Source organism: Odocoileus virginianus, chromosome 18, assembly GCF_023699985.2.
Source record: "Odocoileus virginianus isolate 20LAN1187 ecotype Illinois chromosome 18, Ovbor_1.2, whole genome shotgun sequence".
In the NCBI taxonomy this organism is placed as follows: Eukaryota; Metazoa; Chordata; class Mammalia; order Artiodactyla; family Cervidae; genus Odocoileus; species Odocoileus virginianus.
Genome location: NC_069691.1, coordinates 9174856 through 9193575, shown reverse-complemented (window position 1 = coordinate 9193575; position 18720 = coordinate 9174856). Strand labels below are relative to the sequence as shown.

The 18720-nt window shown below is 36.3% G+C and overlaps 1 protein-coding gene across 4 annotated transcripts in view; it reads left to right on the top strand.

Moving 5' to 3' along the window:
* VPS13A (vacuolar protein sorting 13 homolog A) overlaps nucleotides 1-18720 on the top strand; it is a 253635-nt gene that overhangs the window by 69303 nt on the left and 165612 nt on the right. For all 4 annotated transcript variants that reach the window (XM_020879716.2, XM_020879717.2, XM_020879718.2 and 1 more), the window contains exons 21-23: nucleotides 4659-4791; nucleotides 5446-5563; nucleotides 17547-17685. In XM_020879716.2, coding sequence (XP_020735375.2) covers nucleotides 4659-4791; nucleotides 5446-5563; nucleotides 17547-17685 — 390 coding nt within the window. The remainder of the gene's footprint in view (nucleotides 1-4658; nucleotides 4792-5445; nucleotides 5564-17546; nucleotides 17686-18720) is intronic.

Below are 18720 nucleotides of genomic sequence, written 5' to 3'. Positions count from 1 at the left end.
GTGAGTCAGTTCTTCACACCAGGTGGCCAAAGTATTGGAGTTTCAGCTTCAGCATTAGTCCTTCCAATGAATATTCGGACTTATGTTTCTTAGGTTGATCTCCTTTCTGTCCAAGGGACTCTCAAGAGTCTCCTCCAACACCACAGTTCAAAAGCATCAATTCTTTGGCACTCAGCTTTCTTTATAGTCCAACTCTCACATCCATACATGACTACTGAAAAAAAAACATAGCTTTGATTAGACAAACAGACCTTTGTTGGCAAAGTGATGTCTCTGGTTTTTAATATGCTGTCTAGGTTGGCCTCTTTCGGACTCGTTTGTTGACTATGATGCCTACTCCATTTCTTCTAAGGGATTCCTGCCTACAGTAGCAGATATAATGGTCATCTGAGTTAAATTCACCCATTCCAGTCCATCTTAGTTTGCTGATTCCTCTAATGTTGATGTTCACTCTTGCCATTTCATGTTTGACCACTTCCAATTTGCCTTGATTCATGGATCTAACATTCCAGTTTCCTATGCAATATTGCTCTTTACACCACTGAACCTTGCTTCTGTCACCAGTCCCATCCACAGCTGGGTGGTGTTTTTGCTTTGGCTCCATCCCTTCATTCTGTCTGGAGTTATTTCTCTACTGATCTCCAGTAGCATATTGGGCACCTACCGACCTGGGGAATTCATCTTTCAGTGTCCTATCTTTTTGTCTTTTCATGCTGTTCATGGGGTTCTCAAGGGAAGAATACTGAAGTGATTTGTCATTCCCTTCTCCAGTGGACCACATTCTGTCAGACCTTGCCACCATGATCCGTCCGTCTTCGGTGGCCCCACACGGAATGGCTTAGTTTCATTGAGTTAGACAAGGCTGTGGTCCATGTTATCAGATTGGCTAGTTGTCTGCGATTGTGGTTTCAGTCTGTCTGCCCTCTGATGCTCTCTCAGTGCCTACCTCTTAATTGATTTTCTCTTATCTTGAATGTGGGGTATCTCTTCATGGCTGCAAAAGAGTCCGAAATGCAGTACTTGGATGCAGTCTCAAAAATGACAGAATGATCTCTGTCTTTCCAAGGCAAACCATTCAATATCATGGTAATCCAAGTATATGCCCTGACCAGTAATGCTCAAGAAGCTGAAGTTAAACAGTTCTATGAAGACTTACGAGACCTTCTGGAACTAACACCCCCAAAAGATGTCCTTTTCATTATAGGGGACTGGAATGCAAAAGTAAGAAGTCAAGAAACACCTGGAGTAACAGGCAAATTAGGCCTTGGCGTACAGAATGAAGCAGAGCTAAGGCTAACAGAGTTCTGCCAAGCGAACGCACTGGTCATAGCAAATACCCTATTCCAACAACACAAGAGAATACTCTACACATGGACATCACCAGATGGTCAACACCGAAATCAGATTGATTATATTCTTTGCAGCCAAAGGTGGAGAAGCTCTATACAGTCAACTAAAACAAGACTGGGAGCTGACTGTGGTGCAGATCATGAACTCCTTATTGCCAAATTCAGACTGAAATTCAAGAAAGTGGAGAAAACCATTAGACCATTTGGCTATGACCTAAATCAAATCCCTTATGATTATACAGTGGAAGTGATAAATAGATTTAAGGGACTAGATCTGATAGAGTGCCTGATGAATTATGGATGGAAGTTCATGACATTGTAAAGGAGACAGGACTCAAGACCATCCCCAAGAAAAAGAAATGCAAAAAAGCAAAATGGCTATCTGAGGAGGCCTTACAAATAGCTGTGAAAAGAAGGGAAGCGAAAAGCAAAGGGGAAAAGGAAAGATATACCCATTTGAATGCAGAGTTCCCAAGAATAGCCAGGAGAGAGAAGAAAGCCTTCCTCAGCGATCAGTGCAAAGAAATGGAGGAAACACTAGAATGGGAAAGACTAGAGATCTCTTCAAGAAAATTAGAGATCCCAAGGGAATGTTTCATGCAAAGATGGGCTCAATAAAGGACAGAAATGGTATAGACCTAACAGAAGCAGAAAATATTAAGAAGAGGTGGCAAGAATACACAAAAGAACTGTACAAAAAAGATCTTCTTGACCCAGATAATCATAATGGTGTGATCACTCACCTAGAGCCAGATATCCTGGAATGTGAAGTCAAGTGGGCCTTAGGAAGCATCACTATGAACAAAGCTAGTGGAAGTGATGGAATTACAGTTGAGCTATTTCAAATCCTGAAAGATGATGCTGTGAAAGTGCTGCACTCAATATGCCAGCAAATTTGGAAAACTCAGCCACAGGACTGGAAGAGGTCAGTTTTCATCCCAGTGCCAAATAAAGTCAATGCCAAAGAATGCTCAAACTACCGCACAATTGCATTCATCTCACATGCTAATAAAGTGATGCTTAAAATTCTCCAAGCCAGGCTTCAGCAGTACGTAAACCATGAATTTCCAGATGTTCAAGCTCATTTTAGAAATGGCAGAGGAACCAGAGATCAATTTGCCAACATCTGCTGGATCATCGAAAAAGCAAGAGAGTTCCAGAAAAGCATCTTCTTCTGCTTTATTGACTATGCCAAAGCCTTTGACTGTGTGGATCACAATAAACTGTGGAAAATTCTGAAAGAGATGGGAATACCAGACCACCTGACCTGCCTCTTGAGAAACCTGTATGCAGGTCAGGAAGCAACAGTTAGAACTGGACCCGGAACAGCAGACTGGTTCCAAATAGGGAAAAGGGAGTACATCAAGGTTGTATATTGTCACCCTGCTTATTTAACTTATATGCAGAGTACATCATGAGAAATGCTGGGCTGAATGAAGCACAAGCTGGAATCAAGATTGCCATGAGAAATAGCAATAACCTCAGATATGCAGATGATACCACCCTTATGGCAGAAAGTGAAGAAGAACTAAAAGCCTCTTGATGAAAGTGAAAGAGGAGAGTGAAAAAGTTGGCTTAAAGCTCAACATTCAGAAAACTAAGATCATGGCATCCAGTCCCATCACTTCATGGCAGATAGTTGGGGAAACAGTGGGAACAGTGACTGACTTCGTTTTTTGGCTCCAAAATCACTGCAGATGGTGATTGCAGCCATGAAATTAAAAGATGCTTACTCCTTGGAAGGAAATTTATAACCAACCTAGACAGCATATTAAGAAGCAGAGACATTACTTTGCCAATAAAGGTCCGTCTAGTCAAGGCCATGGTTTTTCCAGTGGTCATGTATGAATGTGAGAGTTGGACTATAAAGAAAACTGAGCACTGAAGAATTGATGCTTTTGATTTGTGGTGTTGGAGAAGACTCTTGAGAGTCTGTTGGCCAGCACGAATATCCAACCAGTCCACCCTAAGGAGATCAGTCCTGGGTGTTATTGGAAGGACTGATGTTGAAGCTGAAACTCCAATACTTTGGCCACCTGATGCGAAGAGCTGACTCATTTGAAAAGACGTGATGCTGGGAAAGATTGTGGGCAGGAGGAGAATGGGACGACTAGGATGAGATGGTTGGATGGCATCATCGACTCAATGGACATGGATTTTGGTGGACTCCTGGAGTTGGTGATGCACAGGGAGGCTTGGTATGCTGTGATTCATGGGGTCACAAAGAGTCTTACACAACTTAGTAATTGAGGTGAACTGAACTAGATTGGCCGTAACTCTTCTTCCAAGGAGCAAGCATCTTTTAATTTCATGGCTGCAGTCATCATCTGCAGTGATTTTGGAGCTCCAGAAAATAAAGTCAGCCACTATTTCCACTGTTTCCCCATCTATTTGCCATGAAGTGATGGGACCGGATGCAATGATCTTAGTTGTCTGAATATTGAGCTTTAAGCCAAACTTTTCACTCTCCTCTTTCACTTTCATCAAGAGTCTCCTTAGTTTTTCTTTATAATAATAATATAATATAATATAATATCTGCGGTTATTGATATTTCTCCTGGCAGTCTTGATTCCAGCTTGTGCTTCATCCAGTAGTGTTTCTCAATGATATACTCTGCATATAAGTTAAATAAGCAGGGTGACAATATACAGCCTTGTCTTCCTCCTTTCCCTATTTGTAACCAGTCTGTTGCTCCATGTTCAGTTCTCACTGTTGCTTCCTGACCTGTATACAGATTTCTCAGGGGACAGGTCAGGTGGTCTGGTTTTCCCCTCTCTTTCAGAATTTTCCAGTTTGTTGTGATCCACACAGTCAAAGGCTTTGGCATAGTCAATAAAGCAGAAGTAGATGTTTTTCTGGAACTCTCCTGCCTTTTTGATGCAGGTATCAGGTATACTAATATTTAATCCTGGACTCTTACTTATCATTATAAATTTATCTAAATATCTTGTGATGCCATGGAAATATTTTGTAAGATGTATTTTTGTCTTTATGTTGTTTTTTAGTAAAAAGTCTTCTTGGCAGATTAAAAAAAATTTAGATGTATTATTTACCAGAACTGGCTTTGTTCCCCCTTTTTAATATAAATGTTTAGGAAATAAAACTTATTATGTAAAAACTTACTTTGTACTTTGCCTTCTCATTATATATGTCATGGATAAAGGTGTTTTTAATTATCTTACAATGTATGTCAGCTTGTGAGTTTATCTTTTCCTGTTAAGTTTTTATAGTATAGTCTAAAACATAAAAACTTTATATTTTCATTTGAAGTAATTTGCATATTCTAAACTAGTAAAATTAACTTCAAGGTGACAAGTAAAATTCGTTCAGAAATGCCAGATTTAAAACAACGTGGAGCCAATCGTGAAGAGATAATGCACAGAGCTTATGATTCCTTTGATGTTCAGCTTACAAGCATACAGTTGCTTTTCTGCAGAGTTGGTAAGTACACAAGGGATTATTTGTTGATTCATTTTGCTGAAGTGATTAAAATTAGGATTTTAGACAGTTTCTCTGATGCCTTTGGTACAAAATATGTTAGAGCTTTTATATTTTTGAATTAGAAGTAATAGATTTTTTTCCCAGGAATGGTATCTCGAGTAGGAGACATTTTACCGTTCAGGAGACATTGTCAGTATCTGGAGACATGTTTGTTGTGAGAAGCAGGGAGTTTGGGCACTGCTACTATCTGTCCTTCCCTGGTGGCTCAGATAGTCATGGAATCGGGTTCAATCTCTGGGTCAGGAAGATACCCTGCAGGAGGCATTGGCAGCCCACTCCAGTATTTTTGCCTGGAGAATTCCATGGACAGAGGAGCCTGGCAGGCTACAGTCCATGGGGTCACAGAGTCAGACATGACTGAGTGACTAACACTTTCACTTTCCTGTTAAAATAGTCTGAAGCAGAAGAAGGAAAATGAAGAGGGAAAAGAACTTACTTGCTGATTATGTATACTTGAGAATATGGCATTGAGATCATCTAGATGTAGGAAGGTTTCCTCATATCATGCATTGTATAAAGTAGCAATGGTAATTTTAGGTTCAGTGTGTTTTTTAGTTATGCTTTCTTTAAGCATGTACTGTTCTCTGTAACTAGGTGATAATTGGAAAGAAGCACGAAAACTCAATGTGTCTGCACAGCACATCTTGGTGCCGATGCATTTCAGCGTGGAGCTCTCCAAGGCCATGGTTTTCATGGACATCAGTATGCCCAAGTATGTACGATCTGTTTCATGTGTTTGTAAATTTTCTTATGTAGCTAAGAAATACCATGTTTCATTGATTTTTTTTTTTTGTAGTACAATATATATAACATAAAATTTACCATTTTAAGTGTATAATTCTGTGGTATTATTAAGTCCATACACACTTTTTCCTGACCACACTACCATCTGTCTCTAGAAGTTTATCGGATTCACAAACTGGAACTCTACCCATTAAACAATAATGTTCCATTCTCTCCTCCTGGAAGTCCATGGCAGTCATCATTTTCTGTTATTTCTCTCTGAATTTGACTAGGTATTTTGTGTAAGTGGAATCATACAATATTTCTCCTTTTGTGCTTGGTTTATTTCACATAGCATAATGTCTCCATGTTGACCCATGTTGTAGTATACATCAGAATTTCATTTTTTTTTTTAACTTTTTATTTTGTATTGGTGTATACCCAGTTAATAGTGTTTGATAGTTTCAGGTGAATAGCAAAGGGACTCAGCCATACATATACATGAGGATTTCATTTGTTCTTGAAGCTTAATTTCATTGCACATATATGTCATAGATTGTTTATTTATATGTTGATGAACATTTGATTATTATAATAATGTTGCTGTGGAAATTGGTGTACAGTATTCTGTTGGTGTCCCTGCTTTAAATTTCTCGGATAGGTATCCAGAAGTAGAATATTGGATTATTCTATTATTAATTAAAAAAAAAAACAAACAAACAACTCCCCTATTGTTTTCTGTAGCTACTGCACTATTTTATAAACCCATCAGCCATGTGAAAAGTTTCCAACTTTTCTACCTCTTCACCAACACTTGTTATCTTCTTTTTTAAAAAAATAATAGTGATTCTAACAGGCATGAGTAGTATTTAATTATAGTTTTGAGTTGCATTTTCCTTATGATAAGTGATGTTGAACATATTTTCACATTCTTCTGGCAGTTTACATGTTTCTTTAGAAAAATGTCTATTCAAGTCTTTTTGTTGTTCATTTGCTAAATCATGCCTGGCTCTTTCTGACCCTTTGGACTGTAGCATACCAAGCTTCCCTGTCCTTTACTATCTCTTGTAGTTCACTCAAACTCATGTTCATTCAGTTGATGTTGCCATCCAAACTTCTCATCTTTGTCACCTCTTTCTTCTTTTGCCTTTGATATTTCCCAGCATTAGAGTCTTTTCCAATGAGTCAACTCTTTGTATCAGTTGGCAAAGTATTGGAGCTTCAGCTTGCATCCATCCGGTAAATATTCAGGGTTAATTTCCTTTAGGATTGACTGATTTGATCTCCTTTCTGTCCAAGGGACTCTCAATAGTCTTCTCCAACACCACAGGTCGAAAGCATCAGTTCTTTGGCACTCAGCCTTGTCTATGGTCCAACTTTCACATCTGTTCATGACTAATGGAAAAACCATAGCTTTGACTGTATGCACCTTTGTCAGCAAAGTGATGTCTGTACCTTTTAATATGCTGTCTAGATTGTCATTGCTTTTCTTCAAGGAGCAAGCATCATTTAATTCCATGGCTGCAATCCACTGTCTGCAGTGATTTTGGAGACGAAGAGAGTAAAATTCTCCACTATTTCCATTTTTTCACTATCTATTTGCCATTAAACTATGGGACCGGATGGCATAATCTTCCTTTTTTGAATGTTGAGTGTTAAGCCAGCTTTTTCACTCTCCTCTTTCACTTTCAAGAGGCTGTTTAGTTCCTCTTTGCTTTCTTCCGTTAAGGTGGTATCATCTGCATATCTGAAGTTATTGATATTTCTCCTGGAAATCTTGATTCCAGCTTGTGATTCATCTAGCCTGGCATTTCACATGATGTACTCTGCATATAAGTTAAATAAGCAGGGTGACCATGTACAGCCTTGACCTACTCCTTTCCTAATTTTGAGACAGTCCATTGTTCTATGTCTAGTTGTAGCTATTGCTTCTTGCCTTGCATACAGGTTTCTTTGAAGGCAGGTAAGGTGATCTGGTATTCCCATCTCTTTCAGAATTTTCCAGTTTGTTGTGATACACACAGTCAAAGGCTTTGACATAGTCAATGAAGCAGATGTTTCTCTGGGATTCTCTTGCTTTTTCTATGATTCAGCGGTTGTTGGCAATTTGATCTCTGGTTTCTTTGCCTTTTCTAAATCCAGCTTGTACCTCTGGAAGTTCTCAGTCCACATACAGTTGAAGCCTCGCTTGAAGGACTTTGAGCATTACCTTCAATTCAAGTCCTTTGTGTGTGCTCTGTCACATAAGTTGTGTCCATCTCTTTGCAACCTCATGGATTATAGCCCACCAGACTCCCCTGTCGTGGAATTTTCCAGGCAAAAATACTGGAGTGGGTTACCATTTTCTTCTCCAGGGGATCTTCCCAACCCAGGGATCAAACCTGCATTTCCTGCATCAGCAGGTGGATTCTTTACCACCACCCCACCTCACCCCTTTTATTATGTGGTTTGTGTTTTTTGTTGTCAAGTTGCAGCAAATTTGTTTTATTTTGTCCTTAATACTTTCTGGGATATTAACTCCCTGTTAGATAAATGAGTTGCAAATATTTTCTTTTGTTTCTGTGTTGTCTATATTATAATCTTTTGATATGTCCTTTGCTGTACTAATGCTTTAAAGTATGATTATGTTTAATTTATCTTTGTTGCTTGTGTGTTTGTGTCAAATGAGAAATTAGCAAATCCAGTGTCCTGAAGTTTTCCTATATATTTTTTTCAAAGAATTTTATACTTTAACTCTTAGGAAATCTTTTTGAGTTAATTTTTTGATATGGTATAAGGTAATGAATCAGTTTTATTCTTTTGCATGTGGGTATGTAGTTTTTCAGCACCGTTCATTGAAAAGACTGTTCTTTCGCTGTTGAATAGCCTTGATAACCCCTGTTGAAAATCAGTTGCCCATATATGTGAGGGTTTATTTCTGGGCTTTCTCTTCTGTTCCTTGGGTCTTTGTATCTGTCTTTATGCCAGTAACACACTGTTTTGATTACTGTAGCTTTGTAATAATGAAATCAGGAAGCATGAGTCATCAGCGTTAGTCTTTTTCTACATTGACTTGGTGATTCGGAGTCTATTGAGATTCTACATGAATTTTAGGATGAATATTTCTATTTTTACAACAGATGTCTTGGAGCTTTTGAATCTGCAGGTGTTTTTAGTTGTGACATGTTAACATTGTCTTCCCATCTATGAATACAAGCTGTTTTGCCATTTACTTGTATCTTTAATTTCTTTCCACATAATTTTGTACTTTTCACTGTGTCTTTTGCTTCCCTGATTAAGCTTATTCTTTTTGGTGCTATTATAAATGGAATTGTTTTCTTAATTTCTTTGTAAATGGAAACTCAGTTGACTTTTTTGAGTTGATTTTATGTTGTGCAACTTCGAATTTGCTTAAGTTCTGTCTGTGTGTGTGTGAAATTGTTAGGGTTTTCTACATATAAGACCACTTTGTCTTAAAACAGAGGCAATTTTATTTCATCATATCTGATTTGGATACCTTTTTTTTTTCCTTTTTCTTGCCTAATTTCTCTGGGTAGAATTTCCAGAATTGTGGTCCTTTAATGGACTGGAGCCTGGTCGTCAGGAGCCAACAATAAGAAAGTGAAAGAGCTGGAGGGAGGGAGGGAGAGAGAGAAAGAGAGACACGGGGACCCACGTGTTGATGGAGCAAAAAAAGGGTATTTTATTAGCAGAAATGCAGGCTTTTATATCTTTAGTAGGATGATTACTCAGCTATTACACAGGATGAAATTTCATCAGTAGTCACAATATGGGTAGTCTAATACATACAAGGTTGCTGATGCAGAGAAGAGTCACTGAAGGGAGTTACTGGAAGGAATCCAAGCAGGTACCCCTTCCCGTGATCTCAGTGATGAGAACTGTGTGCAGCTTCACTCGTTCCCATTGCCAGGAACTGTAAGGAACAGAGGATTTATGAGAAATAGAAAACAGCATGCAGGAATCCTCCTGTTAAATGTTCCCTGACATATGTTGAATAAAGGTGATTTAAGTTTGCATCCTTTATTCTGATCATAGTGGAAAAGCTTTTCATCTTTTCCTTGAGTATGCTATCAGTAGTTTGTTCATATGTGACCTTTATTATTCTTAATTAGTTTCCTTCTATTTATAATTTTTGAGTATTTTTATTAGGGAAATGTGTTATATTTTTCAAATGCTTTTTCTTCATCAGTTGAGATGATCAGATGTTGTTTTTGTCCTTTCATTTTGTTAATGTGGTGTATTACGTTGATCTGTTTTCATATGTTGAACCACTCTTCCATTCCTTATCCCAATAGGGATAAGTCCTAGTGGGTCATGGTATGTTATCCTGTTAATATGGTGTTGAATTTTGTTTGCTCTCATTTTTTAGAATTTTTGCATCAGTGTTCATAAGGGATATTGGTTTGTAGTTTTGTTTTTTTCTTGTAGTATCTTTGTCTGGTTTTGGTATCAGTAACTCTGTCCTTAAGATACGTTAGGAAGTATTCCTTTCCTTTCAGTTTTTTGGAAGAAGTTGAGAAAAACATGTGTTTCTTCTTCAGATGTTTAAATGTGTGATAGAATTCACTCATGAAACCATCTGATCATGGGCTTTTATTTCTTAGGTGATTTTTGATTAGTGATTCACTCTCTATATTAGTTATAGATCTATCTAGATTTTCTATTTCTTCAAAACTCAGTGTTGATTGGTCTGTGTTTCTAGGAATTTGTTCACGTTAAGTTATCTAATTTGTTGGCATAAAATCCCTCTTATTTTGGTAGAATTGGTAGTGATGTCCCCACTTTCATTTCTGATTTCAGTTGAATATTCCTTCTTTAATCTTACTAAAGATTCTTCAATTTTGTTCATCTTTTTGAAGAACCAACTCTTGTTGATTTTCTCAATTATTTTTCAATTCTCTATTTCTCTCTGATTTGTATTTCTTTACTTCAGCTAACTTTTGGGTTAGTTTGCTCCTTTTTTAGTTCTTTAAGATATAAAGTTGAGTTGTTGATTTGAGATCTTTCTTTTTCAGTATAAATATTTACAGCTATAAATTTCCTTCAGTATAGTTATTGCTTTATGCTATGTTGTATCTTGATTTTCAGTTGTCTCAATATATTTGTTTTCCTTGTGACTTCTTCGACTAATTGTTTAACAGTAAATGTGTTAATTTATACATATTCGTAATTTTACATTTTTCATTCTGCTGTTGATTTCTAGTTTCATTCCATTGTGATTTGAAAAGATGCTTTCTATGATTTCAGTCTTTAAAAAAATTTTGACTCTTGTCTTATGACCTAAAATTTGGTCTGTCCTGGAAAATGTTCTGTGTACATGTATGAACAATGTGTATTCTGCTGTTGATGGAGGAGTATTCTGTTTATGTTTTTGATAGTATTATTTTCATCCTCTGTTTCTTTATTCATCTTTCGCCTGGCTCTTCTGTCAGTTATTGAAAGTGGGGTAGGTTTTGAAGTCTCATGTTACTGTAGGGTGAATTTTTTCCTCGGTTCTATCGATATTTCATGTATTTTCGAGCTCTGCTGTTTGGTGTGTATGTGTTTTTAGTTATTTTATCTTCTTGATGAAATTACCTTTTATTGTACAATGTCTTTTGTGTAATTACAGGTTTTGACATACCAGTCTGGTTTAAGTGATATTATTATAGCCATTTCTGCTTTCTTCTGGGTATTATTGGCATGGAATATCATTCACTTTCAAACTGTTTGTGTCCTTAGATCTAAAGTAAGTCTCTTGCAGAAAGCATATAGTTTGGTCTGTTTTTTAAAAAAATCCATTCTGTCAGTTTATATCTTTGTGAAGTTAACGCCATTATGTTTAAAATAAATACTGATAAACAGTTTAATTTTGTCATTTTGTTACTTTCTGTGTGTCTTACAGCTTGTTTGTCCATTTTTTCCCTCCCTTTTGGCCTTTGTGTTTAGTTTATTTTCTTGTTTTGACATGTTTTGATGCCCTTCTCTTTTCCAGATATGCATCTTCTATAGATAATTTCTTATTAGTTATTTTCATGGAGATTACCTGTAACATTGTAAAGTTGACTATCTTGTTAAAATTGACATCAGCTTAATTTAATTGCATACAAAAACTACTATTTACTGCTTAACCCCCTCCATTTTGTCATTGATGTCAGAAATTATATCCTTATTGTATATTTTGTACCCATTATCATAGATTTATAATTATTTTCATGCATTTGTCTTTTAAATCCTGTAGGAAATAAAAGGTGGAGTTAAAATGAAAAGTCATAGTAATAGTTGGTTTTATCTGTTGAGTTAGACTAGGCTATTTAGCTGATTTAGTTTAGTCTAAATAGTTTTAGACTATTGCTAGCTAGCCCTTTCACCTTTTCTTTCCACGAGTAATTTTTCTCCCTTGCAAACATTCAAACCTCAGCTACAGATCTACTTAAAAATTTAAAGAAAGACATATCTAACAACTACCAGACAGTAGGTAGTCTAAGGGGAATTGTTACTAGAGAGGCAAGAAGAGAATGCTCATATAGTAGTGGTCAAGGTTTTGTGCCTGAAGTATGGGTGGAAGGGATAGTAGGAAGTAGTGATAGCTTGGTCTCTTTTGCATATGCTATGTTATGTACCTTTTTCATACTGTTTTACTGTTGTGGCCATGTGAAGGGAAGAGACTTAAAAGAAACCTGTGTACTTTTTTTTTGCCTTTCAAATTATAATGATTCAGTTCTCTAGGAAACATTGTACAGTTTACTAACTCTCATTGTCTTATACTTCCTTAATCAAAAATATCAAACTGGGACTCTGAGAGTCTTAAAGTAGAGGAATACCAGGATGTGGTTTGAGAAAGAAGGAAAGAAGACCATTCTATACATTTTGCTGTTTTGTATAATCAAACATTAGGTGTAGGTTAATTTTAGATGCAAGGCTTACATTCTTTGGGTTCCTTTCCAGATGTTCTCCTGCCTATTTATTATTGTCTGATATTTCTTTTAAAGTTTGTCAGTACATGAGAAAAGTCAAAGATGTATGTGATTTCCTGTTGTAAACATGATTATGAATAAAGCTCTTTTCCAGCATTTTACTTAAGTGTGCTAGAATCTAGGATGTTACAGGGTACCAAAAAAGATATTATTGACAGAAGAAATGGCTAACATCCCTTGCTTTAGATTTCTCTATAAATATATGATTAGGGAGAATTTATGTCCTGTAATATAGGGAATATGTGAATTAAAGTAGCTGATTAAAATGTCTTTGTATAGATAATGGAATGCAAGAGTATGTGAAAGATTAGTTCAATGTGACAGTAAGCAGACTGTTTCTTTTAAGAGCCAGATAGTAAATATTTTAAGCTTGAAGTTGTGTCATCTGTCACAAGTACTCAGCTCTGGTGTTTGAACATGAAAGCAGCTGTAGACAGCACAGAATGAATATGTATAGCTGTATTCCAGAATACTTTATTTACAAAAATAAGCAGCATGCTGGATTAATCCATGGTCATATTTTGCCAAACTCTGGTTCAGTGCATCACATAATCAACAAAAGGGAAGATCCCCCAGGAAAGCTCTTTGTGCTCATATCCGTATAATACTAAAATGGCTATAAGTTAGGACCAGAGATGTGTGCTGAAAATAATCACAGGCAGAAACTATAATGATTTAGAAAGACGAAATCTAAGAAGGATTTGATTTTAGTTTTGTAATGTGGGCAGTATAAAGTGAATATGACATTACATAAAATCCTAGAACTCTACAAGTGTCAGGGAACTTTCCTTGCAGTTTGAGCTTAAAAAGTTTAAGGCAAATGAAAGGAAATCCTCTTATTATTTGGTGGGTAGTATTTTGGCACCTGTTGTCTTCATGTTGTTCAGCTGCCTTACTGAAAGAAATTGAAAATAAGTTTAGATACATTAATGAGATGGATCCATAATGTGTAACTGTTAAATTAGGATGTATGGGATTAGTTAAAAATACTTAGGCTGTTAGAGAAATGAAAGCTATAATTTTTCCAAGGAATTCAGATATATTTTTAGCAGTCATTGTGTATGACTGAAAAGTAAGTTTTAAAAAATGCAGGGATAAAAATTGTGAATGAAAATTTATTCTGTCTTTGACGTCAGTCTATTTTTAATATATTCTTTTTAAAGACTTTCTTCATATTGCAGCAGTTTCAGAGTCACACAAAAGTTGATAGGAAGCTCCAGAGATTGTCCTTATACCCTTGCATCCACCCATGCATGAAAATGAAAAATGCTCAGTTGTGTCTGATTCTTTGCAACCCCATAGACTAGTCCATGGAATTCTCTTGCCCACAGTACTGGAGTGGGTAGCTGTTCCCTTCTCTAGGGGCTCATCCCAACTCAGGAATCGAACCAGTGTCTCCTGCATTGCAGGTGGATTCTTCACCAACTCAACCACCAGGGAAGCCTAAGACTATTGGAGCGGGAATCCTATCCCTTCTCCAGTGGATTTTCCCGATCCAGGAATCAAGCCAGGGTCTCCTGCGTTGCAGGCAGATTCTTTACCAACTGAGCCATCCATGCATAGCCTTCCCCATTAACAACATCCCTCACCAAGTGGCACACTTGTTAGATACACATTAACAGATCAGACTTACATTGACACATCATAATTACCCAGAGTCTGTAGTTTACATTATATTTCACTCTTGATGTTTTACGTTGAATGGGTTTGGACATGGGTTTGTGACATGTATCCGTTTCCAGTGGTCATGTGTGAATGTGAGAGTTGGACTGTGAAGAAAGCTGAGTGCCGAAAAGTTGATGCTTTTGAACTGTGGTGTTGGAGAAGACTCTTGAGGGTCCCTTGGACTGCAAGGAGATCCAACCAGTCCATCCTAAAGGAGATCAGTCCTGGGTGTTCATTGGAAGGACTGATGCTGAAGCTGAAACGCCAGTACTTTGGCCACCTCATGTGAAGAATTGACTTATTGGAAAAGACCCTGATGCTGGGAGGGGTTGAGGGCAGGAGGAGAAGGGGATGACAGAGGATGAGATGGCTGGATGGCATCACTGACTTGATGGGCATGAGTTTGAGTAAACTCTGGAAGTTGGTGATGGACAGGGAGGCCTGACATGCTGCGATTCATGGGGTTGCAAAGAGTCGGACACGACTGAGCTACTGAACTGAACTGATTGATAGACTTTATCTTATAGAGTATTTTCACTGCTTTAAAAATCTTCCATTTTATCTCTCCCCTATCACACAAGCCCTAGCAAGCACTGATCTTTTTACTGTGTCCATAGTTTTGCCTTTTCCAGCATGTCATATAGATGGAATTATAGAGGAGAAAGACTTTTCAGATTTGCATCTTTCACTCAGTAATATGCATTTGAGGTTCCTCCCTATCATTTCCTGACTTGATAGCTCAATTTTTTAATGTTGAGTAATATTCCATTATCTGATGTATCACAGATTGTGTATCCATTACCTTCTGCAGGACATCTTGGTTTCTTCCAAGTTTAGCTATAAAATTGAAATATAAAATTTTTGTGGATAAACTTGATTCATATAAATTTATGGGCAAAGCTGTTATAGACATCCATGGATTTATGGATAAATTTATGGATAAATCCCCATAGGATTTATGGGGACATAACTTTAAACTCCTTTGGGTAAATATCAAGCAGCTGTTATAGACATACATGGATTTATGGATAAATTTATGGATAAATCCCCATAGGATTTATGGAGACATAACTTTAAATTCCTTTGGGGTAAATATCAAGGAGCAAAATTGCCGAATCCTATGGTAAGAGTATCTTTAGTTTTATAAGAACCTTTCTTCTGAGTGGCTATACCTTTTGCATTGCTGTTGGCAGTGATTGTGAGCTGCTGCTGCTCCACATCCTTACCATTATTTGCTGTTGTCAGTATTCCTGATTTGGTTGTTATAGTAGGTGTGTAGTAGTATCTCAGTATTCTTATTTTGATTTGTATTTCTCTGATAGTATATAATGTGAAACATTTTTGCTTATTTGCTGTCTGTATGTCTTCTTTGATGAGGTGTCTGTTAAGATCTTTGGCCCATTTTTCAACTAGATTGCCTTCTTATTGAGTATTATAAACTTCTTGAACTTTTTGGATAGTAAGTATTCCTTTATGAGATCTCTCTTTTGCAAATATTTTCTCCCACTTGGTAGCTTGTCTTATAATTCTCTTGGAATTGTCTTTTGTAGAGCAGAAGCTTAAAAAAAAATTTTTTTAAAATTCATTACTCTTTGTTTTGGCTGTGGCATACGGGATCTTAGTTCCCCGAACAGGGATCAAAGCCTTGCTCCCTGCAATGGAACCACTGGATTGTCAGGGAAGTTCCAGAAGTTTTTTAATTTTAACCAAATCGTTTATCAATTAGTTCTTTCATGAATTGTGCCTTTGCATTGTATCTATTAAGTGATCGTCTAAAAAGTATCTGAAAAAGTCATCTAAGTTTTCTTTGATTTATCTTTATGGAGCTTTATAGTATTGAGTTTTAAATTTAGGTCTGTGGTCCACTTTCAGTTGGCTTTTGTAAAAGGTGTAAAGCTTATGTCTAAATTAATGTTTTTGCGTGTCAACATTCATTTATTCAGCACCATTTTTTGAAGAGAATGTCTTTGCTCCGTTATTTGTCCTTGCTCTTTTGTCAGAGATTCAGACTGTATTTGTGGAGGTCTGTTCTGTTCCATTGATCTGTTTGTTCTTTTGACAGTAGCACAGTGTCTTGCTTACTGTAGCTTTAGAGTAAGTCTTGAATCTGGGAATGTCAGCCCTCCAACCTTGCTCTTCTTCAGTATTATGTTTTCTAGTATGTTCTGGGTCTTTTGCCTCTCCATATAAATTTTAAAATCAATTTGTCCATATCCATTAAATAACTTCATGGGATATTGATTGTGATTGCATTGAATCTGTAGACCAGTTGGGGATTAACTGACATCTTGACAGTATTGAATTTTCCTACCCTTGAATGTGGAATATCTCTATTTATTTAGTTGTTTATTATCAGAATTTTATAATTTTCCTCCTATGAATTTTGTATTTATTTTGTTAGATTTATGCCTAAGTATTACTTTCTTTGAATGCTAATATAAATGTTCTTATGTTTTTAATTTCATATTATATTTGTCCTTTGATATATAGGGAAGCAGTTCACTATTCTATATTAATCTTATATTGTACAACTATGCTGTATTAGCTTATTAGTTTCAGGAATTTTTTTATAGATAATTTACATAGATAATCATGTTGTCTGTTGACAGAGTCAGTTTTATGTCTTTACCAATCTCTATACTTTAAAATTTTCTTTTCTTGGCTTACTGCATTGGCATGACTTCTACTGTGATGTTAAAAAGGAATGGTGAGAGGGACATCTTTGTTTTGTACTCAATCTTGTTGGGAAAATGTTGAGTTTCTCACTGTTAAGGAGGATGTTGGTTGTAGGTTTTTCCAAGATATTTCTTAATTCTAATTTACTGAGAGTTCTTATCATGAATGGGTGTTGAATTTTGTTACATATTTCTCTATATGATTGTGATTTTTCATTCAGATCTGATTTTTAAACCTGGTTTTAAATATATAATCTCTTGGACAGGTTATTTGTACTTGCCAAACCTAATTTCCTGCTAGGAACCATGTACATATGGGAACTTATAAGAAACAGGGAGCAGAAGTACATTTCTGCCTCATACATTGTGAGAACTATTTATTGTATTACATATCAACTGCTTTCCTTAATTGCTGTTGGTAATAAACACTTCGTAAGTATTAATTGCCAACTGGCATTGACAAAACAATGGAAAATAAGCCTTTTAAATATAATGTTAATTCAGCTGATGAGATTGGTCAGTAAGGAAAAATGATGGGAATTCTTAGATTGTGAAATAATTTGTCCCATGGATTGTGTAGATAATTTTTTGTACTTAATATCACACATGATTATTCTTAGATAATATAAGGTGATTAGTCATTTTTTAAATAATGATTTCTGTCTTTTTGAAACAGATTCAAGATTTATGGAAACTTACCATTAGTTTCTTTACGAATCTCAGATAAAAAACTGCAAGGGATTTTGGAACTGATTGAAAGCATCCCCAAACCCCCGCCTGCAGCTGAGGTGGACGTGCCCGTCAAATCACACCAGGTAATGTGTTCTCAGAGTTAATGACAGTAGAATTAAAAGGCAGATTTCACAAAGAGTATGTGTGACCACAGAAATTTGGAGTGAAATTCAGTTCATCTGTAATAGACTTTTAAAAATTACATTTTGAAAGAGAAAATGATAAAATAGTTAAAGATGCAAATAGTAAACAAAAATATGAAATGATGTCTCCCTTTCTTCACTTTTCCAGTCTCTGTTCCCTTTCCTTAGTGGTTAACTACTGCTTCTCTAGGTTTTTGAAAATGTTTATAGCTTTTGCTAATACACATATGTACAAATATGCATGGCTCTCTGTGTGTATACGTATGTATGTGTTTATATTATAATGTTCTTAAAATTTACATAAATGGGATCTTTATACTTCCTGTTTTAAATCTGTCTTTTTCACTGTTATTAGCATATGTTATGTACCTTAGAGATATTTACCTGTTCAGCATAAACAGATATGCCATTTTTTTTAATGGTGGTACAGTGTTAAATTTGTGAGTGTACCATCCTTTGCCTAATGTAATTCTCTTCTGATGGGCTTTTATATTGTTATATTTTTAGTTATAAAAAATGTCACTGCTTTGAACTTTCTTATACGTATATTTGAGTAATTTTTTAATCCATTGGATACATTTCTGGAAGTGGTATTGTTGAGTAAAATATGTGAATTTTATAGTTTAATGAATTTTGCCAGATTTGCTTTCTGATTACGAATGTTTAGTCCCACCAGCATTAAATGTTGTTTCTCTGTTCTCATTAGTCTTGAGTATAAACAAATGTGACAGTTTTAGTGTAGTCAGTGAAGCAGAAGTAGCTGTTTTTTTAAAATTTCCTTGCCTTTTCTATGATCCAGTATATGTTGGCAATTTGATCTCTGGTTCCTGTGCCTTAGCTCAAACTCACGTCCATTGAGTCAGTGATGCCATCCAACCATCTCATCCTCTGTTGCTGCATCTTCTCTTGCCCTCAGTTTTTCCCAGCATCAGGGTCTTTTCCAGTGAATCAGCACTTTGCATCAGGTGGCCAAAG